The sequence below is a fragment of the Sceloporus undulatus genome, unplaced genomic scaffold, assembly GCF_019175285.1.
Source record: "Sceloporus undulatus isolate JIND9_A2432 ecotype Alabama unplaced genomic scaffold, SceUnd_v1.1 scaffold_12, whole genome shotgun sequence".
NCBI lineage: Eukaryota > Metazoa > Chordata > Lepidosauria > Squamata > Phrynosomatidae > Sceloporus > Sceloporus undulatus.
The window spans coordinates 1-25593 of NW_024802934.1; the positions used below are offsets into that span (position 1 = coordinate 1).

At 39.4% G+C, this 25593-nt stretch overlaps 1 protein-coding gene across 1 annotated transcript in view; it reads right to left on the bottom strand.

The window, feature by feature from the left end:
* Positions 1 to 207: 207 nt before the first annotated feature.
* Positions 208 to 25593, bottom strand: part of LOC121917175 (ephrin type-A receptor 6-like) — a 282385-nt gene continuing 256999 nt past the window's right edge. Inside the window, exons 4-5 of the mRNA XM_042442898.1 lie at positions 12061 to 12216; positions 208 to 606 (exon numbers count right to left, since the gene is read on the bottom strand). Of these exons, the coding sequence (XP_042298832.1) occupies positions 236 to 606; positions 12061 to 12216 (527 nt within the window). The 3' untranslated portion in view covers positions 208 to 235. The remainder of the gene's footprint in view (positions 607 to 12060; positions 12217 to 25593) is intronic.

A 25593-nucleotide genomic window follows, 5' to 3' on the forward strand; every position in this document is an offset into this window, starting at 1 on the left:
AATTAATCACAGATGTCAACATTATATTAATTTCAGCAAATGTAACATTTTATCACTTGATCAGTGTGGTTTTAATAAACACTTTCTATGTAATCTTACAATGAAACCAAACCTCTTCCTTCAAACAGTACTATGCAAAAGCAAATGCTCTGAATAGACAGAATTAAAGAGATATCTACTTATGATAATTCACAAAATGTACTGTTAACTGCATTCTGTTATATATACTTTAACTTTAAATTAGTGACAACACAAATAGCATAAACTCACCATCTTGGTCTGTGGTAATTGTGATAGCTGTGAACTGCTTGGGTGAAAAACTTAATTCAGAGACTCCGTTCATGGCTTCTATTTCAAAAGTGTAGTTCGCATGGGACACAAAATCAAGTACAGTCACTGACGAATTGATTAGCCCAGTATGTCTTGGAATGAATCGGATCCCTCCTCCACATATTTCACATTGGCTGGTATCAGATCCACATTTCTTACAAATGACACTATAGGTAAGATCTTTTCTCCCTCCTGTGTCACTTGGTGGGCTCCACTCCAACATGAGAGCTGTTTCATTTATGTTAAAAATAATGTTCCTTGGAGCAGAAGGTGGTCCTAAGTTAAAAAAAAAAAAATGAAGAGGTTTCTATGAGTACTAATGGATTTTTTTTAGATCTCCAAATCACACTTTTCTGAATTACTGAAACAAATCCAGTGTTTCAAACAAATTACCTTGAACATAGTGGAATAATTTAGATATAGAAAGGGGGAAAAAACCTTCCTGTTTTATACAGCTTAGAACCCTATGAAAAGGAAGACAATTCAGTAATCTTACCTTTCACACAGAGAACATGTAACATGTCTTATAGAAACTCAGGACAAAATCAGACATGAATAATTCAATAATAATAATAATAATAATAATAATAATAATAAGAAACAGAGTCAGTTTCAACTCAAAGAGGTGAAGCAGACAAACCTTTTGTAGCTCCCCAGAAGTGTGGGGGAGTGTTGTTTAGGTGACACATGCCCCCAAGCTGGCAGAAAGCCTCTATGAAGCCGTCTGGTGGACAGCTTTGTAGTGCTCCAGCGGTGCAGTGTTTATATGCAAAGTTGTGGAGGCATCGGAAAAGCCTTTTTGCTGGCTCAAAAAGAATGCCTTTCTGCTGCTTCTTTTTGTGCTGGCAGAAAGCTGGATTGGGGCTGTGGTGCGTGGTTGCCACAGTGTCAATCTGGCGATCAAAGGGGTGGTGTCAAGATGCCCCTTTAGGGCTGTCTGTTTCTGCCCAAAGTTAGGACTCAAGAGAGATTTGATATGTAGATTGCAAGGTTTTTACATTGGATGAAGCAGATCCTAAAGTGTTATAAAATATTGAACATGAACACTTTTCAGAAGATTGAGATCCAGAAACTAGTTTGTGAAAGAAAGACAGATGGTTTTAAATACCATTGCCAAGTAATATGATACAATATAATTCTCACCTATAATTTTATGTGTGCTTTTCCAATTAATATGTTTCATTCTAAGTAATAAATTAGAATAGATCATACAGATTTTTTCTTTATACCTATTATTTAAAAATTAAATGTCATAACGTGTCATTTGAGTAACATTAGAAATTTTAATCTCTTTTTATTCTCCCTTCAAAACAGTCAGCATGACAAATGTCATCCAGACATTTGAGTTTTGGGCTACAGAAGGGAGGGAGGATTAAAATCATAAAATCATTGAATCGTAGAGTTGGAAGAGACCACAAGGGCCATCCAGTCCAACCGCCTGCCATGCAGGAAATCACAATCAAAGCATCCCCGACAGATGGCCATCCAGCCTCTGTTTGAAGACCTCCAAGGAAGGAGACTCCACTACACTCCGAGGGAGTTTGTTCCACTGTCGAACAGCCCTTACTGTCAGGAAGTTCCTCCTAATGTTGAGGTGGAATCTCTTTTCCTGGAGCTTGCATCCATTGTTCCGTGTTCTAGTCTCTGGAGCAGTGGAAAACAAGCTTGCTCCCTCCTCAACATGACATCCCTTCAAATATTTAAATAGGGCTATCATATCACCTCTTAACCTTCTCTTCTCCAGGCTAAACATCCCCAACTCCCTAAGTCATTCCTCATAGGGCATGGTTTCCAGACCTTTCACCATTTTAGTCGCCCTCCTTTGGACACGCTCCAGTTTTTCCACATCCTTTTTAAATTGTGGTGCCCAGAACTGGACACAGTATTCCAGGTGGGGCCTGACCAAAGCAGAATAGAGTGGCACTATTACTTCCCTTGTTCTAGACACTATACTTCTATTGATGCAGCCTAAAATCACATTGGCCTTGTTAGCTGCTGCATCGCACTGCTGACTCATATTCAACTTATAGTCTATTTGGACTCCTAGATCCCTTTCACACGTAGTTTCATTCAGCCAGGTGTTCCCCATCCTATATCTGTGCAATTCATTTTTCAGCCCTAAGTGCAGTACCTTACATTTCTCCGTGTTGAATTTCATTTTGTTAGCTTTGGCCCAGCTTTCTTGTCTATTCAGGTCATTTTGAATCTTGATGCTGTCCTCTGGGGTATTAGCTACTCCTCCTAATTTGGTGTCATCTGCAAATTTGATAAGTATGCCCCCAATTCTGTCACCCAAGTCATTGATAAATATGTTGAATAGCACTGGGCCCAAGACAGGGCCCTGGGGGACCCCACTAGTCACTTCTCTCCAGGATGAAAAGGAGCCATTGTTGAGCACCCTTTGGGTTCGGCCAGTCAACCAATTACAAATCCATGTAACAGTTACTTTGTCAAGCCCACATTTTAAAAGCTTGTTTGCAAGAATATAATTGGGAACTTAGTCAAAGGCCTTACTGAAATCAGGATATACTATATCCACAGCATTCCCTTCATCTACCAAGCTGGTAATTTTATCAAAAAAAGAGATAAGGTTTGTCTGGCATGACTTGTTTCTCTGAAACCCATGTTGACTTTTTGTGATTATGGAATTGCTTTCTAGATGTTCACAGACTCTCTGTTTAATGATCTGTTCTAGAATCTTTCCTGGTACTGATGTCAGACTAACTGGACGATAATTGTTGGGATCCTCTTTTTTCCCCTTTTTGAAGATGGGGACAACGTTTGCCCTCCTCCAGTCTGCTGGGACTTCTCCTGTTCTCCAGGACTTCTCAAAGATTATTGCCAACGGCTCCTATATTACATTTGCCATCTCTTTTAATACCCTTGGATGGAGTTCATCTGGTCCTGGAGACTTATATTCATTTAGGTTAAACAAGTATTCCTTTAGGCGTCTGAAGCTCAATATGTCCAAGACTGAGCTTCTTGTTTTCCCTCCTAAGCCCACCCTTCACTATTCCTTTTCTATTTCTGTCAATAACATCTCGATCCAGCCGGTCCAGGAAGCCCGCAGTTTCGGTTTCATCTTTGACTCCTCTTTGTCATTTATCCCTCAGATCCAGACTACAGCCAAAGTCTGTAGATTTTTTCTCTATAATATCACCAAAATCCGTCCATATCTCTCAGCTTCCACCGCAAAAACACTGGTCCATGCCCTAGTGGTCTCACGATTAGACTACTGTAACCTCCTCCTGGCAGGGCTTCCTCTCTCTTACCTCCACCCATTAATTTCTGTTCAGCATTCAGCTGCACGCATTATTTCACTCGCTCGCCGTTATGATCATGTCTCCCCTCTGTTGTCTTCCCTTCACTGGCTCCCTCTTCCTTTCCGCATCAGGTACAAACTTTTGCTACTCACCTTTAAAGCCCTGCATGGGCTGGCCCCTCTTTATTTAACTGATCTTCTCTCTCCCTACATCCCTACTCGCACTCTCCGCTCTGGTAGCCAAAATCTCCTCTCTCAACCCAGGATCTCCTCTGCCCCATCCCGGATCCGTCCCTTCTCTCTAGCTGCCCCTCATTCCTGGAACCGTCTTCCTCTGCATGCACGGCTCATCACTTCCCTAACCAGCTTTAAAGCTGAGCTGAAAACCATATTGTTTAGGGAAGCGTTCTCAGGGAATTTGTGATTGTTATCTGGCTGTCTGACAATATTTGATGTGATGTGATTTGTTTGATATTTGATGTTTTTAATCTGTTTTTTCCTTTCTATATGGTAATTTTATCTATTCCTCTTTTAATTGTTATTATCTTAGAATGTACGCCTTGGGCAGGCTTTTATATTCTCTTAATTTTACCGACTTTGTACAGCGCTGTGTATAATTACAGCGCTTTAGAAATAAAGTTTAATAATAATAATAAATAATAGGTTAAACAAGTATTCCTTTACTTATTCTGTGCTGAAATTCCTCTTTTCTGTCCTCTGCTCCATTATCCTCAGGTTGAGCACCCTTTGCCTTTTCTGAGAAGACTGAGGCAAAGAAGGTGTTGAGTAATTCTGCCTTTTCTCTGTCTTTTGTTAGCATTTTGCCATCTTCTGCACACAGTGGCCCTACCGTTTCCTTCTTCATCCTTTTGCTGCGGACATATCCAAAAAGCCTTTTTTTTTGTTCTTAAACTCTCTAGCAAGCCTGAGTTCATTCTGTGCTTTAGCTTTTCTGACTTTACCCCTACACAGGCTTGCTATTTGTTTGAATTCCTCTTTGGTGATTTCCCCATTTTTCCATTTCTTATACATGACCCATTTAAAACTTAGCTCAGTTGAAAGTTCTTTAGTCATCCATCTTGGTTTCTTGAGACACCTCCCATTTTTCTTTCTCACTGGAACTGTTTGAATTTGTGCCTTCAGTATCTCCTTTTTGAGAAAGTCCCATCCGTCTTGAACTCCTTTCTCTTTTAGTATTTCAGTCCACGGGATCTTCCTCAATACTTCTCTAAGTTTACTGAAATCCGCTCTCCTAAAGTCTAGAATGCGTGTCTGACTATGCCTGACTTCTCCTTTCCATTGTATAACAAACTCCAGGAGAACATGGTCACTTCCACCTAAGGATCCCACCACTTGCAATCCATTAACTAGGTCATCCTTGTTGGTTAGGATGAGATCCAAAATAGCTGATCCCCTTAGGTCATGCTTACTAAACATAAAGGAAAGTTGGATAGTGCTCACTTGTTTATAAAGGAAAGGTTAATGCAGCTCTCCAGGATTTAATTCTTTTTTAAAAGCTCTGGATTAGAGAGGAAACAGAGTGGTACAGGACTTAGCTGTAGACCTAATTCCTCAAAAGCTAGGGAAACAGATTGCTACCACACATGCAGCATCCTTAACTGGCCAGTTCAATTAATTTTGCTAATATTTGTCTGTATCATGGAGTGGCTAGGTCCATTTCTATCTATGTAATATGCATTGTGTGAATCAGAGTCTAGTTTATTGCATTCCCAGGTTCGAGTAAGAAGGCCCAAATAATATTAGATTCAATAAGATTCAATAAGTGACAAAATGGCTTCACAAATCTTTATTTATTTAGTTGTTAAATGTATAATTCTATATTGATGACACCTGAAAAGAAGGGAGGAAAGCAGTGCAGAAATTATTGTGTGCGTTTTAGTTTCTTTCTTTCTTTCTTTCTTTTTTTTTTTGCAATTTGCTGATGATCATTTAATAATTATGTGCAGCAAAGATATGTACACAGGATTTAGGTCTTTGTTTTGAACAAAATGATAATTTCTTATTCATATTGTTATGAATAGGAAAATTGTTATCAAATGTGATAGGAGTGTTCAAAAGTTTATAAATGTCCTCCTGCAGACACTGAAGAAATAGACACCCTTCATACTCAAGGGCCCTCATGCCAATTTGCATGACGATTAAATAGGTTTTAATTGCCATTAAATTATGCCATCGAAACTGTGATTTCATGCAAATATTAAGCTGCAATGACATGCAGTGAATCATTTACTAAGATTTAGAACTTGGAACAAAGAGAGACAATTAATTCTAATCCTCAGATTTTGCTAAATTATGTGTCATTGGGATTTTTATGAATGTGGCCTGATTGCTTTGCTATCACTTATAAATTATGCATAGATTATATGTCACAGTGAAAAAAACTGGCAGACATAACCTTTTCATAGACATCAGTGAGTAAAATGCTAAGGATTTTCCTTTTATTTTGTTTAGGCAAGCAAGAATACTAATAAATTTTAATGAGTAATGTATTTCAACTGTATACATCCAATATATTGTCTACTTCAGTTATGTATAGTAAGAGTCTAATAATTAGACTAACCCCTATGTGACTTATCATATGGAAAAATATTATATGGCGCCAAGAAGCCAGAAACCTGCATGGAATACACCCAAGACACTGATATACCTTAAGGAATTTGTATTACTTTTCTGAGCAGCAGACCTCCAGGATATGAGTGAAACCCAATGATTGTTTGTGGGTTTTTCGGGCGATGTGGCCATGTTCTAGATTTTCTTCCTGACGTTTTGCCAGCATCTGTGACTGGCATCTTCAGAGAATGTTTGCCTGGAAAGGACTTGGCTATATATATTGTGAGACCTGGAAAGGCAGGAGTGATTTGCATGTACATTGTTTGTTGCTAATGGCAGTCCTCAGGGTGTGAGGGTCTGCACAAGAGTGTTCATTGTCTACTAGGAGAGTTCTCATTTGCATTTGTTGAGTCTTTATCTTGCTATCTTTCAGGACTGGTAACCAAATCTTGTTTACTTTAAGGGTTTCCTCTTTCCTGTTCAAATTGTCCAGGTGTTTGTGGATTTCAATGGCTTCTCTGTGCATCCTGACAAGGTAGTGGTTGGCATGGTCCAGAATTTCAATGTTTTCACTGTTTGAAAGCTCTTGAATTGAAATATGGTTTGCTGCTGGGAAAACTGAACTAAAAAGTCTGGGTTACAAGTCATGGTATTTTTATGAACTGACTAATATATTAATTTATGGTATTCTTTGCTTATAAGGTGGCAAGCCAGCTTGTATAACTAATTAAATTATCCTGTCATTTATTTATTTAATAGATTTATATCCCAAAATGGGATTCAAAGTGGTCTACAATATAAGTTACAATAAAATAGCTGAAACAATATATGATACACAAGTTAAAAAGCACTAAGCAAAATTTCCAATTAAATAATTACTTTAAGATATTAATAGTTAAATATTTGAAAACAAACTACACCCATACCATGTCTTTCTTCTCTAACCACTTAAAGGCTGATGGCCTGTTTAAATAGAGAGGTCTTTTCCTGCTAGTGAACAGAGGGCATAAGTGGGGCCAACTGAGTCTCATTGAGTTCCATAGTCCAATTTAGTTATATCAGGGGAAAAGGTACTGTACCATTCAGCAATAGGCTAGTAAGAAAATGCAATAATGACAAGACAAGATGGTGCTGGTAAGACAGTGTATGTGGCATTCATTGTGCATATTTTGTTGATTAAATAAACTGGAATGAAGACACTTAGCAAGAATATTATCAAATAAGATAAGCCAGTGATGGTGAACCTATGGCACGCATGCCAGAGGTGGTACTCAGAGCCCTCTCTGTGGGCACATATGCTGTCGCCCTAGCATAGAGTTTGCCAGAGTTTCTTACTAGAAAGCCAGAGGGATGTGGCACTTTGCAATAAATAAATGGGGTCCAGGTTGCAGTTTGGGCACTCTGTCTGTAAAAGGTTCTCTATCATTGACATAAGCAGTCCACTCTTCAGATGAGTGAAGAGGTATTCCCCCATAAAGAGGGAAAGGCATCTAGGCTAAAAAGTGAAATTGTGGTTAATGCCACCATTTCTCATGTAGATTAAGATGCATCTTGTCTTTGTCAGTTCTCAGAATGATTATGCTGAGACGGCCTTGTTTGCCAGCAGTCACCCAGATATCCAGCTCTAGATGAGGTCCAGCTGTCAGCAACCAAGGATAGATGATCTTCTTAAAGTCCCTTTTGCTGGTTGGTCATATGGCAAACATTAATCAGCAAGTCCTTCATCAGTGATCCCTTAATATATCTTTTTAGCCTTTAGTGGGCTGTTAGAAGCGCCCGTTAACAAAGGCCAAAATAAGCACTTCAAGGTTAATATTTGTTTCCTCCACCCTCACTACTTACTTTATGAAGCAGGCAAAAAATAACATGATCCTCAGTCAATGTGTAAGGCACCTAAGAAATTCCTACTCTGTCCTAAAAATAGTGAATCTAGAAGTGGAAGGGCAAATGGTTTTCTAGTAGCACTCTAGCTTTCTACAGAGGTCCCAGAGAAGAAGCATATGAGGGAGATATCAGGATACCAAATTGATGGGTTTCTTGTGTGCAGGAAAACCAACCAGTTACTCCCATTCCTGATTCAAGGGGAGGTACAGAAGAGCAACGTTATTTATAAAATTATGTTCCTATATCCATTGGTGTCCCATTGCATGTCGGTCCCTTTGCTGGCTATGGAGCAGCAGACCTATACTGAACACAGAAATTGCACATCTTCACAATTCTATTTCTTGCACATGTAAGTCCATTTGCAAGCACAAAATGCCCCAACAGGATACTAGTGTTAGTTACTTTTCTCCTCTAGATGATGACATGTCCAAGGTGTATCCCCCTCATCTGAATTTTCACTCTGCTTATGATGTCCATACTTATGTTAATTATGGATTTGTAATTGGTTGACTGGCCGAACCCAAAGGGTGCTCAACAATGGCTCCTCTTCATCCTGGAGAGAAGTGACCAGTGGAGTGCCACAGGGTTCTGTCCTGGGCCCAGTGCTATTTAACATGTTTATCAATGACTTGGATGACAGAACTGGGGGCATACTTATCAAATTTGCAGATGACACCAAATTAGGAGGAGTAGCTAATACCCCAGAGGACAGGATCAAAATTCAAAATGACCTGAATAGATAAGAAAGCTGGGTCAAAACTAACAAAATGAACTTCAAAAGGGAGAAATGTAAGATACTACATTTAGGTAGAAGAAATGAAATGCATAGGATGGGCACCACAATTCAAAACGGATGTTGAGAAATTGTCCCAAGGAAGGCCACCAAAATGGTAGAGGGCCTGGAAACCATGCCTTATGAGGAAAGACTTAGGGAGCTGGGTATGTTTAGCCTTGAAAAGAGATGGTTAATTGATAAAATGATAGCCCTGTTTAAGTATTTGAAGGGGTGTCACATTGAGGCTGGAACAAGCTTGTTTTCTGCTGCTCCAGAGACTAGAACACAGAACAATGGATGCAAGCTTAAAGAAAGGAGATTTCATCTCAACATTAGGAGGAACTTCCTGAGAGTAAAGTTGTTTGCCAGTGGAATACACTCATTCAGAGAGTGGTGGAGTCTCCTTCCTTGGAGGTCTTTAAACAGAGGCTTGATGGCTATCTGTCAGGGGTGCTTTGATTGTGAGTTCCTGCATGGCAGGGGGTTGGACTGGATGGCCCTTGTGGTCTCTTCCAACTCTATGATTCTATGTGCCCTTTTTGAAGTTATTTTATATGGTTATAAGTAATAGTCACAACTATGGGGCTTTTTTTCTTTGACAACTTCCTTTGCATAAAGTTTTATAAACAATATTCTTGCACACAAATGACAAGTTATTATACACAAAGGACAAGTTATTTCACAAACCATTTTCCCTCAAACTATATAAAATCAATCAAAAATACACAAAAATTCATACTCTTGTTCAGTTGGGTGCAACTTCTGAAATTATTCATTTTTGCATGTGAGAAAGTAATAAGCAAATATTTACATCCATATTCATTTGTTCGTGCTCAGTTCATATATTATTAATGATTACTTATGGTCTGACAAAATGTGGCAAAAAACTATCTGTATGTGATTGGACAAAGATTGCAATGAAGACATAACACTGTGGTGGATATTTATAATGAAGAGGTAATAGTGATTTCCCTCTCCCTTAGCTTTCACTTTTCTTCAAACAAAATAGCCAGGCTGCCAGTGCTTTATCAACCCAGGTAGATTGCCCTAGGGAATGATGTTCCAGAATTTTACATATAGCCATTCAACTCCCCTAGGAATATCCTAGAAGTGACAATATATCCTTATGTAGAATAATTCCCAGGGGCATTGTAGACCTGTTGGCATAGCTCAATAAATATCTGGAAATATTATTTCTTTCTTTTTGAATTTACTTGTTTAAGGTTAAACAAAATAGGAAAATGGAGAATAAATTTTGCTACCACATAGCATTATAAGTCTCCCTATTAAACCCTCAACTAGCTCTCCATATCTAAAATTCTCTTATCTTTACAGGAGGACCTGCAAAGATAGAAGAATATGCCTTTGATGTATTTTTTTATTGCATGTTACAAAAATTGTTACAAAAACTGTTAATATATTATCATATGTTATACATATATGTGTTTTATATATATACATTTATATTTAGCTTAACAGAAAACAAATCAGAAGGAACACATGTTTAAATAACATCATAGCTTGCGCTTCATTCAAGGATGCCTTTCATGTATTGAAAGTTGGCACACATTCCAATTTCACAATCAGTTCAAGAAATTCTACTTGGCTTCATCCGTACTGCAGAAATAATCCAGTTTGACACCCCTTAACTGCCATGGCTAAATGTTGTGGAATACTGGGAATTGTAGTTTGGTTGGGTGCTCCTTTGATCTGGTGCTCCACTAAACTACCATTCCCAGAATTCCATAGCATTCAGCTGACAGTTAAAGTGGTGTGAAATGAGATTATTTCTGCAGTTCAGATGCAGCCCTTGAGTCAATATTTAGAGTTTGGAATTAGAATTTAATTAAGTTGTAATTTATGATGAGTGGAACAGAAGATAAAACAGATAAAACCCAAAGGGGAAAATTATTTTATATATTCTTACTGTTGCCAGTTCCATAGGATGATGCCTGCTAGCCAATATTCAACTAACAACTAAAATAGGGGGCATACTGTTTATCAGCCATCCTATTAAGATGGGAATGTATCTGGGGAGGTAGACAGCATAATCATAGCATAAAATGATTGCCTGCAAAGCCTGTAGGTCAGGTGGTTTTTAGCCTTAGTTTTCAAATGACTTCCAAAGTCACATATTAATTCTTGTTCTTTTGAACTTTGATGTCAGACTGAAGTTATAAAACTGTGCATTTGGCTCCTTAATGCAAGTTCCAGATTATGTTTTACACAGCTGGACTACACTACTTGCCTTTAGGGAAGCCTGAGGAGAATTGGAATAGTTTAATTTTGTTTTAATTGGTCATTTGATCCTGATCCATGATGTTATAGTTTCATTTTAAACTCTAAGCAATGTACCTGCTTTTGGTTATTTTAAAAAGAATTGGTATTTATCTTCTCAAGGACATTCTCAAGATACATACATTATAGATATATTGCAGAATATGTGCATGTTCACTCACTTTTGTAACTTTTATTTTATAACAAGGAAAAAAGCAATTAGGACAGAAATGTTAGAGGTTTCAAATATGCCCAGAATGACTGATTAAATGTCTTTCCCCCCATTATCACTTTAGGATACTTAATTTGTTATGCCAATGTGTCAGAGAGATATTTGTTCTGTTCAAGCCTGTGAAAAGCAGGAAAATATAATATTTAAAGGAACCATTTTATTTACTGTGAAGTGATCCTAATGAATCCATTCTGTAAGAGTAATTCCATTCGCAATAGCATAAATCCAACTGTTAGTCCCAAATACAATATACTAATTGTATTAATGAGATTTACAATGGGTCTACTCTAATTGAGACTAACTATAGTTGGGACTAACATTTGTATTAAGGCCTGTTTCATCTTTCCCATTTGTCATTGATCTGCATCCATGGTAGTCTTCCAGTTCACTTCTTTCTAACCAGATAGAAATCCTGCACTAAGGTATAAATTGTCACAGCCCATTGTAAATTACATATATGGGTAAACAGATTTGAAATGTTTGGACATTCTGTTAATATCTAAGCTGTTGCTTTATTTTGTGTTGCAGTTTTTAAAATACACTTAAGAGAATATTTTACTAATTTAAAGGAGCCCTGGGAATCAATGAAAACCTGATTTGCATTCCTGATTAACAAAAATATGCTCTCATAATCTTAGCTTTTGTGAGAGGAATATAAAATAAGTGCCATTTTTGTTTCTTTTAGATAACAAGGGTAGAATTACAAGCACCAGGTTGAATCAAACTTACGGGTACATGCCATAGTTGGTGGATCTTTCTCAGCTCGAAAGTAACCTTTTTCACACTGGCACACAGATGTTGCTTCCACAAATGTTTGACTGTGTGGAGGGCACTTGGAGCACTTTATATTCCCAGCAAATGCTTTGTAAAATCCTGGCCTACAAGCTGTGAAAACAGGGGGAGGAAAAGTTAATTATTTACATTTATTCAGCTATAAGCAAAACACAATTTCCAACTTTCTATCTGACTCTCCTGGTGCATCGTTATAGTTTAGTGACCTCGAAACAGAAAATCCACAATGAGGTTATACAGCTTTGATTTTGAAAGGCTAGAGTTAGTAAAGAAAGCTGACTACTGTGTTCTCTATGAATATGTCCCTTTACTTTTCCTAATAGAAATGAATGGAAGCCATTACCACCTATATGAGGGGAAACTGTTGTATTGTGATTCAGGGTGCACCTGCACTGTAGAAATAATGCAATTTGACATCACTTTAAGTGCTTTTGAGCCATCCTATGGAATCCTATGATTTATAGTTTTATAAGGATTCTTAGGATTCTATAGGATGGAGCCATGGCAGTTAAAGTGGTACCAAATTGCATTATCTACAGTGTAGATAAATGCACTCTAACTACCTCTACTGAGTAGGGTGCAAACTGTTCATGTACTGTGTTTTTGAGTACAAAGAACGGCTGCTAGGCTTACCTGGTGAGCTGTGTTGCCGCCGGTGAGGCTGCGCCAACATTGGGCCAGGGCCTTGGCGTGCCCCAGCATGCTTTGCTGGGGTGGCCAAGGCACGCGATTGGCTACTTTGGGGGCCGGGGGAGGAACTTCTGGTGGAGAGGCCACTCCTGCCACGTGGAGGACCTCTTGTTGGTTGCTCCTTCCAGTCCTCCAAGGCAGCTGATTGGTGCTGCCTTGGAGGGGGAGGAGCAATGTTATCCCGGCCCCACCCATAGCCTGAGCCTATATAAGGCCATGTGGCCCAGCATTCAGGGCCATTTTAGCTCGGCTCCCCACCCTCCCTCCTTAGGGTTGGTGTTTTGCTAATCACAACCAGGGGCGGCAGCGTAGGCCAGGATCTGGGGGGGAGTGGTCTCCAGGGCTGCGGAGCACTGGAGCAGGAGTCCTTGGGGACCTGGGTACGCTGAGCGGATACATTATGGCCATTGCGGGGGCCATAACAGTATTGCGTGGCCCGGTGACTAGGGGCTCATGGAAATACATGCAATATGCTGGTTGCTAGATGGAGTTCCATAGCCACTAGGTCATCCCAACATCAGGCCTGGCTCAGGCCATTGCGGTTATCGAACAACTGGGGTGTTGTTTGATTTTCCAGATTCTGACCTCATGCTATGTGCCAACCCTATTCTGTTTGCTGCTTGCTTTAATAAAGTTGTGGCCTTTCTTTCAGCTATGCCTATGTGTTTATTGTGGCTGCGCCCCTCCCAGGCAAAGCACATTGCGTTGAAACTGCTACAGTCCCTGAAACATGGATGTACTTCCACTGTGCATATTATATTACAACATTGTGTGTATGTGTCACTGTTTCACAAGTAACCCAAGCTAATATTTAGAAATTAGCTGGGTACATCAAAACCTTGTGATTCCCCATACATTCCAACAAATACATTTGAATTATGCCAACCACATATATACAAAAATGTTGTATACATGCCACTGTCTTTGTTATATTACAAATGAGATGAAAATATTTAAATTAGCCATAATTAGCTAATACTTAAAAGTCTAATAGGTTATACTCTCTGAGATGTTTGGAAAGCCTGAGCCTATGTAAAAGAAAAGAAAAACAAACAATCAAACAAAAAACAACACCCCCACAAAATCTTGTTTCTGTAGTGAGTAACTTTCTACTGCAACTTGTTTTAAAGACCAAAAAGTGGTTTACATCTTAATTGGTTTACAATTATGAAGCACTGTACATGACATAGGCCTTGTAGAATTTTCAGACACAGCCAGTGCAAAATGAAGCAGCCAGATCATTCTCTGATGTGCACTTGAGACACCACATATCACAAAGCCCTAACTAGCTTGGGATGGAATATCTGACAGACAACTACATGAACCCCCCTGGAATTTGATACCCTCAGTGGAATGTCCCACCCTTCCAAGAGGTACACAAAATAACACCTCACTTGTGGAACAACTTCCCAAAGGCCACTAATCTGGCTTTGTTCTTATCCAGCTTCTAGCAGGCAATGAAGATCCATTATTCCAAACGCAGTCACTTCTACTTCTCCTTATTGTCAAAATCAAATGAAACATGTGAAGGTGTTGGACTAGGATTCTGTAATTATCTGGATGAGGACAATGAACTTAGATTGAATCCTGATAAATGGCAGCTCTGTAGATTGCTAGTTCTTTGATCTGAGAACCGAGTAGGCTACGTGCCTAAAAAGCATTGTGCTTCACCTGTGGGAGTAAGGTCCAAAATGCACTGCAGGAATAATCCAGTTTGAGACGACCTTAACTGTCATGGCTCAGTGCTAGGAAATCTTGGGAACTGTAGTTTGTTGTGGCACCAGAGCTCTCTGACAGAGAAGGCTAAACGTCTCACAAAATTATAGTTCCCAGAATTCCATAGCATTGAGCCAGGGCAGTTACAGCAGTCTCAAATTGGATTATTTCTGCAGTGTGTTTTGGACCTAAGTTTCTAGCTTGGACGTAGTCCTCGTTCCACTTCTGTCACTGGAGGTGCAGATGGACTCCATGCCTCAGAGTGCTGGGAACCAGCCTTACTTGGATAACATGGGCACATTAGTTCATGCATTGCAAATGTCCCTGTTAGAGTATTGCAACATGATCTAAATGCAGCTGTCCAAAGACAATTCAAAAGCTGCAGCTTGTGTGTGTGTGTGTGTGTGTGTGTATGGCTATAAAAGCTGGACAGTGAAAAAAGCTATGGGAAGAAAATAAACTCATCTGAGATGTGGTGCTGGAGAAGTGTTCTGAGGACACTATGAAGTCATGGATGACTAAGAAGACAAATCAATGAGTCCTAGAACAAATAGGGCCTGAAATCTCCCTAGAAACCAAGATGACTAAACTGAGACTGTTGTACTTGGACCATATCATGAGAAGACATCATTCCCTAGAAAGAACAACAATGCTTGGCAAGGTGAAAGTAGGGAAGGAGAAAGACTACATTACAGATGGACAGACTCAATCAAGAAGTCACATTCCTGAGTCTGCAAGATGTAAAGAGGGCTGTTGAAGATAGGGTAACCTGGAAGCCTCTCATTCATAGGGTCACCAAAAATCAAAGTCAACTTGACACAACTTAACAACAACAAAGTTGTGAACATGTTTAATATGCCTTTAGTCTGTAAATTATTTCTTACTGTTTTACTGAATATACTCAACTATAAGTCGACCTCATGTATAAGCCAAGGGCAGGGTTGGGGGCAAAAATAATAGATTTTAATATGACCCAGGGATAAATTGAGGGTAAAACTTAGGGGCATGTAACAAAGAATGCAAATGATGATGCAAAGTAAAATGATGACAAAGAACTTATAAAATTATAGCAGGCATAATTGTTTGTGCTCTTCCTAAAGGCTGGATGGATGAGAGTATAGAGGGGAACCATGCTTCTTTTTGGTTCTCACAGGATGGACTAAGCTCTTGCCCTTTACCACTCCATTCAGAGAAAGGGGATGGTCCATATGAGTTAAAATACAGTGCTTGCATTGACCTGTGGATAAGTCAACCCAGGTATTTGGGGTCAATTTTTGACTAAAATTTCTGGCCTTATACATGAGTATATACAATAAATTGATTTTTAAATTTAAATTGTTTTTAAATTTGTGTTACTATATGGCACCTTTAGATTCAATGATGTAATGCAAATTATGTATTTTAATAAATAAAAAGTTAAAGATGATCTTTGGGCCTTAAAACTAGATTGGAAACTGTGCTTGCTAGAGCTGTTTTAAAACATTTTTATTTATGGTGTATCACATGGGGAGCCCAGGAAGACAGAAAATGGAAAAAATCATTCCCATCCTCATTCTCCCCCCCCCCCCCCACACAGAGAAACATCACAGTTCAAAATAAGTTTTGGCTAGAAGTTGAGAGCCATTGTACACACAAGAGATGTAAATTATTACATCTACACAGAAGAGTGCCAGCTACTGTGACAAGATGTCTGGTACAAATAGCCTGGGCATGATTGGACTCTAGGGACTGATTAGGCTGTGGGACTAATGCTATTTGTGTTTATCATTGCAAGCCATATTTTTTTCTCAATTTGAAAATAATCAGACCAACTACATGTGTGGCTTGCCTTCTTGGCTGAACAGCTGAAGTGCAGTATCTACCTTTAAACAAGTTCAAGAAGAGGAAAAAGAAGACTGAGATTTGGTCCTCAGCATTTCCCCTTTCCTATGAAATAACTGATGGTTGAAATGTCAGTCTTTTTAATATGGATTATGTGCTCATAACCCAACCAGCTCTAATTGTGCTGTGCTGAAACAGACAAAGACCAAATACCTTTTGTTCTTAACAGAAAACAAATCTTGGGAAGGGTGGGAAGATGTATCATAATTTCCAGTTAGGAGACAACAGACAATATTTTGTTGGCACCTTATGCATAAAAAAATCCCCTCTGGAAGCAAATTGACATTCCCCCCCCCCCAAATTGTGGAGCAGCTCTATTCAGCGGAATGGTTACAGAAACAGAGTTGCACATGTGCTGCAATTATGTATAGGTTACACTAATATTGTCATCCAAAACAAGGGTTGCATAAGACAATCAAAGTTTACATAATAGAATCAAAGTGTAGAAGTTTACACCTTACAATCCAGATTTAGGATCACGACCAATATTTATAAGTGGTCCTCACTCCTAGGAAGTCATGAAAACAAATATCATTTGCTTCTTTTTATAATGTTCATTTTGCAGTTACATTTGGCATACATCATGCATTTCTTGAGCCAATTGAAAAGCCACCTTCAATGACAGAGCTCTCTGGATGAAATGTCCTAAATATATATACAAAGCACAACTGGGAATGTCCTCAGTCACCCACATAGATCTAAAATAAAGGACAGTTGACGTGGGGCATAATAGTCCATTAGTTATAATATATATATTATATTTTAAATAATAATAATAAGTAGATCCTCACAGCTGTAAACATCAGCACCTATAACTGTGGCTGGAAATGTACCAGCTGCTTAAGAAGCAATGTCATGCATCACATTTAGTTGGTTACAGTTAATAGCTCAATTAGTGGCTGTAATAGTAATTTGTAAGAAAATATGTGACATATTGTAGTAATTCAACCAAGAAGATACCAGACCATGGATCGGCATCATTATGGAAGAGGCCTATAGTTGGCATACTGACTTAGATTGTAATTAATAAAACCTACATCTGCCAAGCTCTAGGCTAAAAACATATTTCATTTCCATTCTTACTGAAAGATGTGGCTAATTTCACATGCAACAAGTGCAAGATGGTTTCCCTGTTGGTAGAGAAGGTCCAGCAATCATGAGGCCTGTTTATCAACTCTGCAACATATCAGGGAACATGTGGATTTCTTGGGCAGAGTGGAGAAGACTGTCCTGGGTGAGGAACACACAGGGGATGTTTCTGGGGAGGATGTGTCCCCATTTAAAGGAGATAGACAGCTGGAGGAATGTGACATGTAGAAGGAGAAATAGAAGGGATCATTTTGTGAATTCAACCAAGAGGATACTAGACCATGGAGCTGCAGAATAAATTTGATGCTCTCTCTGTTATCAGTGATGATGAGGGGGAGCAAGAAGAGCAACAGTATCAGTCCTCATTGCATGAGACCTTGGAAAGTTCAGTACATGAGATGGTTTCTGCCAAATCTCAGAGTAGGTGTGTGGTAGTGGTATGGGACTCCCTACTGAGGGGTACAGAATCAGTAGATTGTCTCAAGATGTCTCAAGAAGTGTCCTGCCTTCCTGGGCCAAAAATCCATAATGTAATGGACAGGATGACAAGATTCATCAAGGCCACTGACCATTATCCCTTCCTTTTGGTCCACATGGAAACCAATGATACTACAAGGAACAGCCTTCAGAATATCACAAGGGATTATGAGGCTCTGAGAAGAAACCTGAAGGATCTGGATGCACTTGTAGTTATTTTGTCTGTCCTTCCAGTAAAAGGGCATGGCCCAGGAAAGGGGAGAAAACTAGTGGAGGTGAACAGCTGGATCTGCAGATGGTGCCACCAGAAACGATTTGGCTTCCTGGACCAAGGTGTGTAGTTTCATGGAGGCGGAGTTCTGGCAAGGAATGGCTTGCACCTCACAGCAGTTGGCAGAAATGTTTTTGCTAAAAGTCTAACAGATCTGATTGGGAGGGCTTTAAACTGAGTTATGTGAGGGGGAGGGGAGATAGTATTCTCAAGGGCAGGAATTCATAAAGTGCTTGAGACAATAGACCAAATGCTATACAGAAAACACAGCAAATAGCACAAGAACCCAACAGTGGGAGGAAAAAAAACTTTAAAAAAGTAGATAAGGGAATTGGCCCATGGTCTTAGATGTCTCTATACTAATGCACACAACATGGGAAATAAACAGGATGAACTTGAATTCTTAGCACAACAAAGCAAATACCATATAAAGGAATAACTGAAATCTGGTGGGAATGAATCTCATGACTAGAATGTAGTATTAGAGGGCATAACCTATTTCAGAAAAACAGACCAAACATAAAGGGAAGAGGGGTAAAATTATTTGTCAGGGATATTTACACGTGTGAAGAGACCCATGACTTAAATCCTGGAAACCAAGTTGAGAGCATTTGGGTAAAAATTAAGGAAGAGAGAAACAACAGGGATATGGTAGTGGAGGTTGACCTCCAAGCCAAACTGATGCATGCCTGGATGTATGTTGTAACTACATCCACTGGTGCATTTATATACAACAGAGAAAATGCTCATTTTCCAGGAAGTATCCTGGCTTCTTTTTGCTTCAGTTTTTAGACCTGGAGCATGACTTTGTTCTGGTTTCCAGCTGCTTTGGAGGTGTGCATCATATAAACATCCCATTTTCAAAGCAGCTGAAAGCCGCTTTATTTTGCCTGTCTGTTTTACCCTAAGGAAACAAATGTGTTTCTAAGAGTCTTTTAGACATTTACCTAGGAGTAACTCCCACTGAACTCATTGAGGCCTACCTCTGAGTAGATATGTGTATAATTGCATGGTTTTTTAAGTGCAATATTGCTCTGTAGAGGAATAGTCTCTCACACAGAGACATACAAATAAACACATAACCCTTTTTCCTTCCTGCCCATTTAATTTAACTAAGATGTGCTTCCACCCATAGACTGACTGAAAAACTACACTCTCTTGTTTTATTCACAGCTGTCTCTCCCTTCTCATCTGCTAGATCAACATACCTGGAATGTGCTATATAGAACAGAAAGTAGGTAGGCAATCTCTATGCACATGCCAAAGAATGGCTATACTCTGCTTCCTCCACCCTTTTTGGCTGGTAGTTGAGTTGCTCAGGGAAAAACACGCACCCCTTTTAAGGGAAAAGAGAGATGGATGGGAGTGAGCTTCACACCTGCTGGCTTGATCCTGCTATTTGGTTTCATATTTTTCTAAAGGGCCTAAACCACAAAATGTGAAGGGTTTTTTTGCTATTTTGTTCAGTCTGTACAAAAATACAAGTTTTACAACCCTCAAGTAAAGGACATCTCTTATAATAAGAGATACCAGCCAGCCCAATAAGAGACAAACTTTCCGTCTGTCAAATAAAGGACATCCATTATAATACGGGACACTTGGCTACTCTAGTCTCATTCAACAGAGAGTAAATTGCTCATATTTGTGACCAGGCAATAAATCTTACAACTTTATACAAGTGCGTGTTTCTCCAGGAATTTAGTCTATAGGGGATCATTGCAATGGGAAACAATAATATAACATAATTTAAAAAACAAAGCCAATTAATTTCACAATGAAGTCTGTACAAAAAAATAATAATACCAATACAGTACATTCATTCCTTCATTTTATTTCTATCCTGCCTTTCTCCTCTACAAGTGGGACTTATAAACAAGTTATGACATCATGGAAAGTACTTAATCCAAAAGCTTTATTATTAATTTCGCAAAACTATTGAAGCACCTCTTCATCCAAACACAATATGAAATCATCACTGTTGCTATATACCTTAACATAAAAAAGAGTGCTTTATAGATATTATATGTTTTGAGAAAGCTGAAACACTCATGCTTGGAATAATTGAATTTTGCAGAATGTTGATTGCCATATTCAAGAAGTAAAGAAACAAGCAAGTTCTTTTTTTTACAGTCCAATGCATATGTAATCAGAATCTGAAATAAGCATTCCAGTGCCCACAGAGCACTGGCAATGTTTAGTTGATTATGAGTAGTGTAATTTCATCTTCAGGGACTTCAAATGAAACATATGCACATATAAGGTTTTCCAACAAGCTTTTAAAACAATTATAATGACTAACAAGCCTTTTAAAAGTTCATCAGTGATGAAATGAAAGAGAGATAACTGAAGTGTGCACTAGAGTGCATTCAAATGGCTACCAGAAAAGCACTGTTTGTAGCTGGTCTATTCTATACTACAAAGGTTTACATTTTGCATATCCCACAGTAATTTTAAAATATGATGTGAAAACAAATTATCAAGTTTTGTAGTTAGAAGACTTTACGTTATTGTTCCATGCATGTTTATCTGAATTGTTTTAGCCTTAATTACTATTATGAAAAGTGTGGTGTAAAAATAAAAATGAATCTCAGTTAAAGTAAACTCACTAAATCAATGGTATTTACATACAAAGAAGTCTTGACTTAACATTAAACAAAATTTGATAGGTGTACTCTATCTGGTTCTTGCAACTGAATGTAAATCAAGGACTTCCCACTCTCTCATGTCATAGAATCATAAAGTTGGAAGAGACCCGTAGGGCCATCCAGTCCAAACCCCCTGCCCTGCAGGAACTCATAATCAAAGTAAACCTGACAGGTGGCCATCCAGCCTCTGTTTTAAAAACTCCAAAGAAGGAGACTCCACCACACAGATCTTACTGTCAGGAAGGTCTTACTAATGTTGAGATGGGTTCTCTTTTCCTCCAGTTTGAATTCATTGCTCTGGGTCCCATACTCTGGAGCAGCAGAAAACAAGCTTGCTACATCCTCAATATGACACCCCTTCAAATTTTAAACAGGACCATAATATCACCTCTTAACTTTCTCTTGTCCAGGATAAACACACCCAGCTCCCTAGGTTTCTCTTCACTCTTTTGTCAGGTGATGAGAGTCCAATTCTTCACCCCAACCCAAATATCCAACAGAGTGCTAGGGAAATAAGATGCCAATAAAATTTAACTGATTTTCTGTTGAATGTGGATGCAAATGTATTCTCATAATGAGTAATCTCAGTTGTGAACATTTTACATTCAAAGCAATGGAATCTAGAAAAGAAGTGCCTTTCTTATTTCCGTGTCAATCCTACCACCTACCTTGCACTCTCATTGGATGTCTCCCCCATCCAATCCACCACCACCCCACTTTGTGCTCCAGTGAGTAATCATGAATGAACAAAGGAATACCCCACCTGCCCCAGTGAGAATCCTACTCAATCATTGGGGGAGTGTGCATGCACTCTTTCATCACTCCCTCATCTGATACTCCTACCCACTCCTGGTCCAGTTAGACACTCTTCTGACTGATGTCTGAGCATGCTTACACTCCCTCCCCCCTCTCCTCATCCAATCATGTAATAAAATAATAAATATTCAAACAAATGTAACACACATCCCCCAGTTGGAAATGAAGGTTAAAAAAAAAAAAGGCTAGGTAACCACCCACCCTCCTGCTATGGCTTCAATCACTCTACCCCTCTGATTCTACCCCTATCCTGATTTGGGTGCAGGACACACATTTAAAAAGCTGTTTATTCCTAAACCTGTAGAGTAAAAAGTGATTTCTATAAATGTATTAAGCCGATATGAAGCACTTTCACTGTGAAAATGGTTGTACTTTGTGCGTTCAAACAGCACAAGGTGGGTATGGATTATTTTGCTAGTGTGTATCCACTCTCAGTTGCATCTCTTTAGAAAAATGATGAACCCTGAGGCAGTATAGCAATTTTATTTTTAAAAAGCGAGTCCCATGCTTTTAAAAAAAGTTTTCCTGGATATTATATTTATCTTCTTATAATGAAATTACCTATTAAAATTTTTACATTTGATTTGTTTCATTGTGATCACTGTAACATGCTCCACAGGTGTATGCTAGAACTAGGATTTAAACCCCCCCCCCCCAAACATCAGTGATTCAATTAGATTCCTTAAAAGAGTCTGAAACACATTTGTTATAGAAAAGGTTATAGAAAATACCAAACTGGATTCTAGTTGTTTCCTACACACCTTGATTAATGTGCCTCTTACATTTGACAAAGTAATCTTCCAAAATGGCTCAATAACAACTGCAGAAAGCAAAAGCTCCCTGTATGAAATCAACTGGCATAGTTTCAAGATAGGAAAGTTTCACTCCAGCCAGAGGAATACTTAAGTTTTTCTAGTTTCTATGGGAAATACAATGAACTGTTTATACTGTATGGTTGAAACCCAGCACATAATTAGTATGAAATAAGTTGTATTTAACTTAGTTTAATTGTCATCCCTTCTTCTCTATGGATTCGAGCATTCACATCTTGAACACACACACATATATAGCAACAGCAAGTATATTTTTATACTGTTTATCAGTGCAGTTTACAATGTGTAAGCTAATTGCCCCCAAGAAGCTGGGTACTTATTTTATTGACCTGTGGAAGTATCCCAGGCTGACTCAACCCTGGAGTCCCTGGCTGGGATCAAACTTATAACCTTGGCACTGTGACTGGATGCAGTACAGGTATATAGTCACTGCACCACCAGTGGAAATAGCAAAGCTCCATTTTGCCATTTTATGTAAGGGACACCATTTTGTTATCCATTGTAATTAACGTGACTTGAGCATCTATGGATTTTAGTATCCATAGGGGGTTCTGGAAGCAAACCCCAGTGGATACTAAGGGTCCACTGTATTGACAATTATATTTAGAAATTTGTATGCTGTCTCTTTCTTCTTACTGTGAGCAGTATTGATCAACTGGCTTCTAGAATCATAGACTGTATCATATGCAGAGCTCTGGTGTCACAAGACACTACCATTCCCAGAATTCTATAGCCGGGACCCATGGCAGTTAAGCAGTGTAGAACTGGATTATTTTGGCAGTGCAAATGCAGCCACAGAATTGGAAGAGACCTCAAGGGCCATCAAGTTCAACCCCTGGGCATGTAAGAATACACAGCTAAAGCACCCCCGACTGATGGCCATCCAGTGTCTGTTTAAAAACCTCCAAAGAAGAAGATTCCACCACCTTCTGAGGGAGTGTGTTCCCCTGTCAAACAGCTTTTACTATCAAGAAGTTCCTCCTAATGCTGAGGTGGAATCTCTTTTCCAGTAATTTGCATCTATTGCTCTGGGTCCTAGTCTCTGGAGCAGCAGAAACTTCTAGTGAATTTGTCTAGACTATAGGACCTTATTGTGTGTCTATGTGGGGAAAATTTAACTAGAAATGTTTAATTTAAAAAAAATGAATTTAAAAACTAACAGTCTCAAAAAGGTCTTCAAGTGCAATATTTTGGAGACATTTGTTTAAATAAACAATCAACTTGAGGTTCTGCCATTTCCAGTCTTCATATAACATATGTCATTCAGATTAATATTTGATGAATATGTACAGGGCAGTAGTCAATGAAAGCTTGGCTATAATAAATATGTTAATGTATAAGGTGCCAAAGGACCATGTCTATTCATGTGAAATCAATTGATTTTTAGATGTCTTACAAGCTCCACTTCTCATTATTTATAAGAACTACAATTGATCTATGGCAGGGCTGGAGAACATTTGATCCTTCAGATGCTGACCATTCCATAAACCTTCATCAATGGCCAGACTCTCTGAAGTTGATGGGAAATGAAATCCTAAAACATCAGGATCACCATAGGTGTGCCTGTCCTGCTCAATACATGTAGCAGTACTGAGTTAATTTCATATAAGGAAACCATGACAAGGAATTTCCAAAAGGTCTGTTGAAATGAGACTGTCTCACAACAGATATCATGGATGGAGGTCACTTTAAACTGTACATTCTATTCACAGTTTAAGTGCTAACACTTGGCAGGACAGAAAAGGAAGGCACAAGATAGGTCAACTGGTGACTGTACAGGCACAAGGAGATATTTCATGAACTGAGGAAATCTCACTTACTGTGATCCTGAGAAGACGATTCAGCATAAATATGTACTCGGTAGGGATCCTTTTGAAAACCACTGAGACCCTTAACCCAGCTCAGGAGTTTTGAGAGATATTGGTATTGAGAGACATTCGTGCATGGTATTGTTTTGATGTTAAACAGTGCAAAGGAGGAGCTTCATTCTATTTAAAAGATTAATTCATTGACTTAAGAGGATTCTTGACTTAGGCTACATCTACCCTGTAGAAATGCAGTTTGACTTTATGTACTGTAGTTCCACCCTATGGGAATCCTGGGATTCATAGTTTTACAAGGTCCTTAGCCTTCTCTATCAATGAATGCAGATGCTGATGGCTAAAACCCTACAAATCCCAGGATTATGTAGGATGGGGCCATGGCAGTTAAAGTGGTGTCAAACTGAATTATTTCTACTGTGTAGTTGCACCCTTGGTAGCAATTCCTGTGGGGGGTTTTTTTAAGAAAAAAAAAAGGCAAAAAGGAAAAAAAGAGAGTCCTGGAGCAGTTGAGAACTGCAAGAACAGCTCCATGTGTTCTCAGAACTTAAGATGTTTGCCCACCATGGAGTCATGTACTATGTCTCAGCCTCCCCTCCCTCCTTCCAACTGTCATCTTCTGGCCTGGGACGGAGTGAAAGGACAGGCCCAATGCCATCGGGCCTGAAGAGGAAGAGCCCTCCCCTCCCTCCCTCCTTCCGTCATCTTCTGGCCTGGGAAGGAGTGAAAGGACAGGCCCAATGCCATCGGGCCTGAAGAGGAAGAGCCCATCCCTCCCTCCTTCCAACTGTCATCTTCTGGCCTGGGAGGGTGTGAAAGGACAGGCCCAACGCCATCGGGCCTGAAGAGGAAGAGCCCTCCCCTCCCTCCTTCCAACTATCATCTTCTGGCCTTGGAGAGAGTGAAAGGACAGGCCCAAAGCCATCGGGCCTGAAGAGGAAGAGCCCTCCCCTCCCTTCCAACTGTAATCTTTGGCCTGGGCGGGAGTGATAACGGGCCAGGCATACTTGCATTGGGCCCCGGCACTCGATTTAAGAAAAAGAGCCCTCCCTCTAGTCCATCTACCTTGGTCCAGGCCCCAGAGGGAGAGAAGAATGCTGGACCTGATCCCCCCCCTCACCATTCCCTTCTCCTTTTGTGTCGTGTCTTTTTAGATTGTAAGCCTGAGGGTAGGGAACCGTCTATTATCCCCTCTGTTGTAAGCCGCCCGGATTCCCAGTGATTGGGCGGCA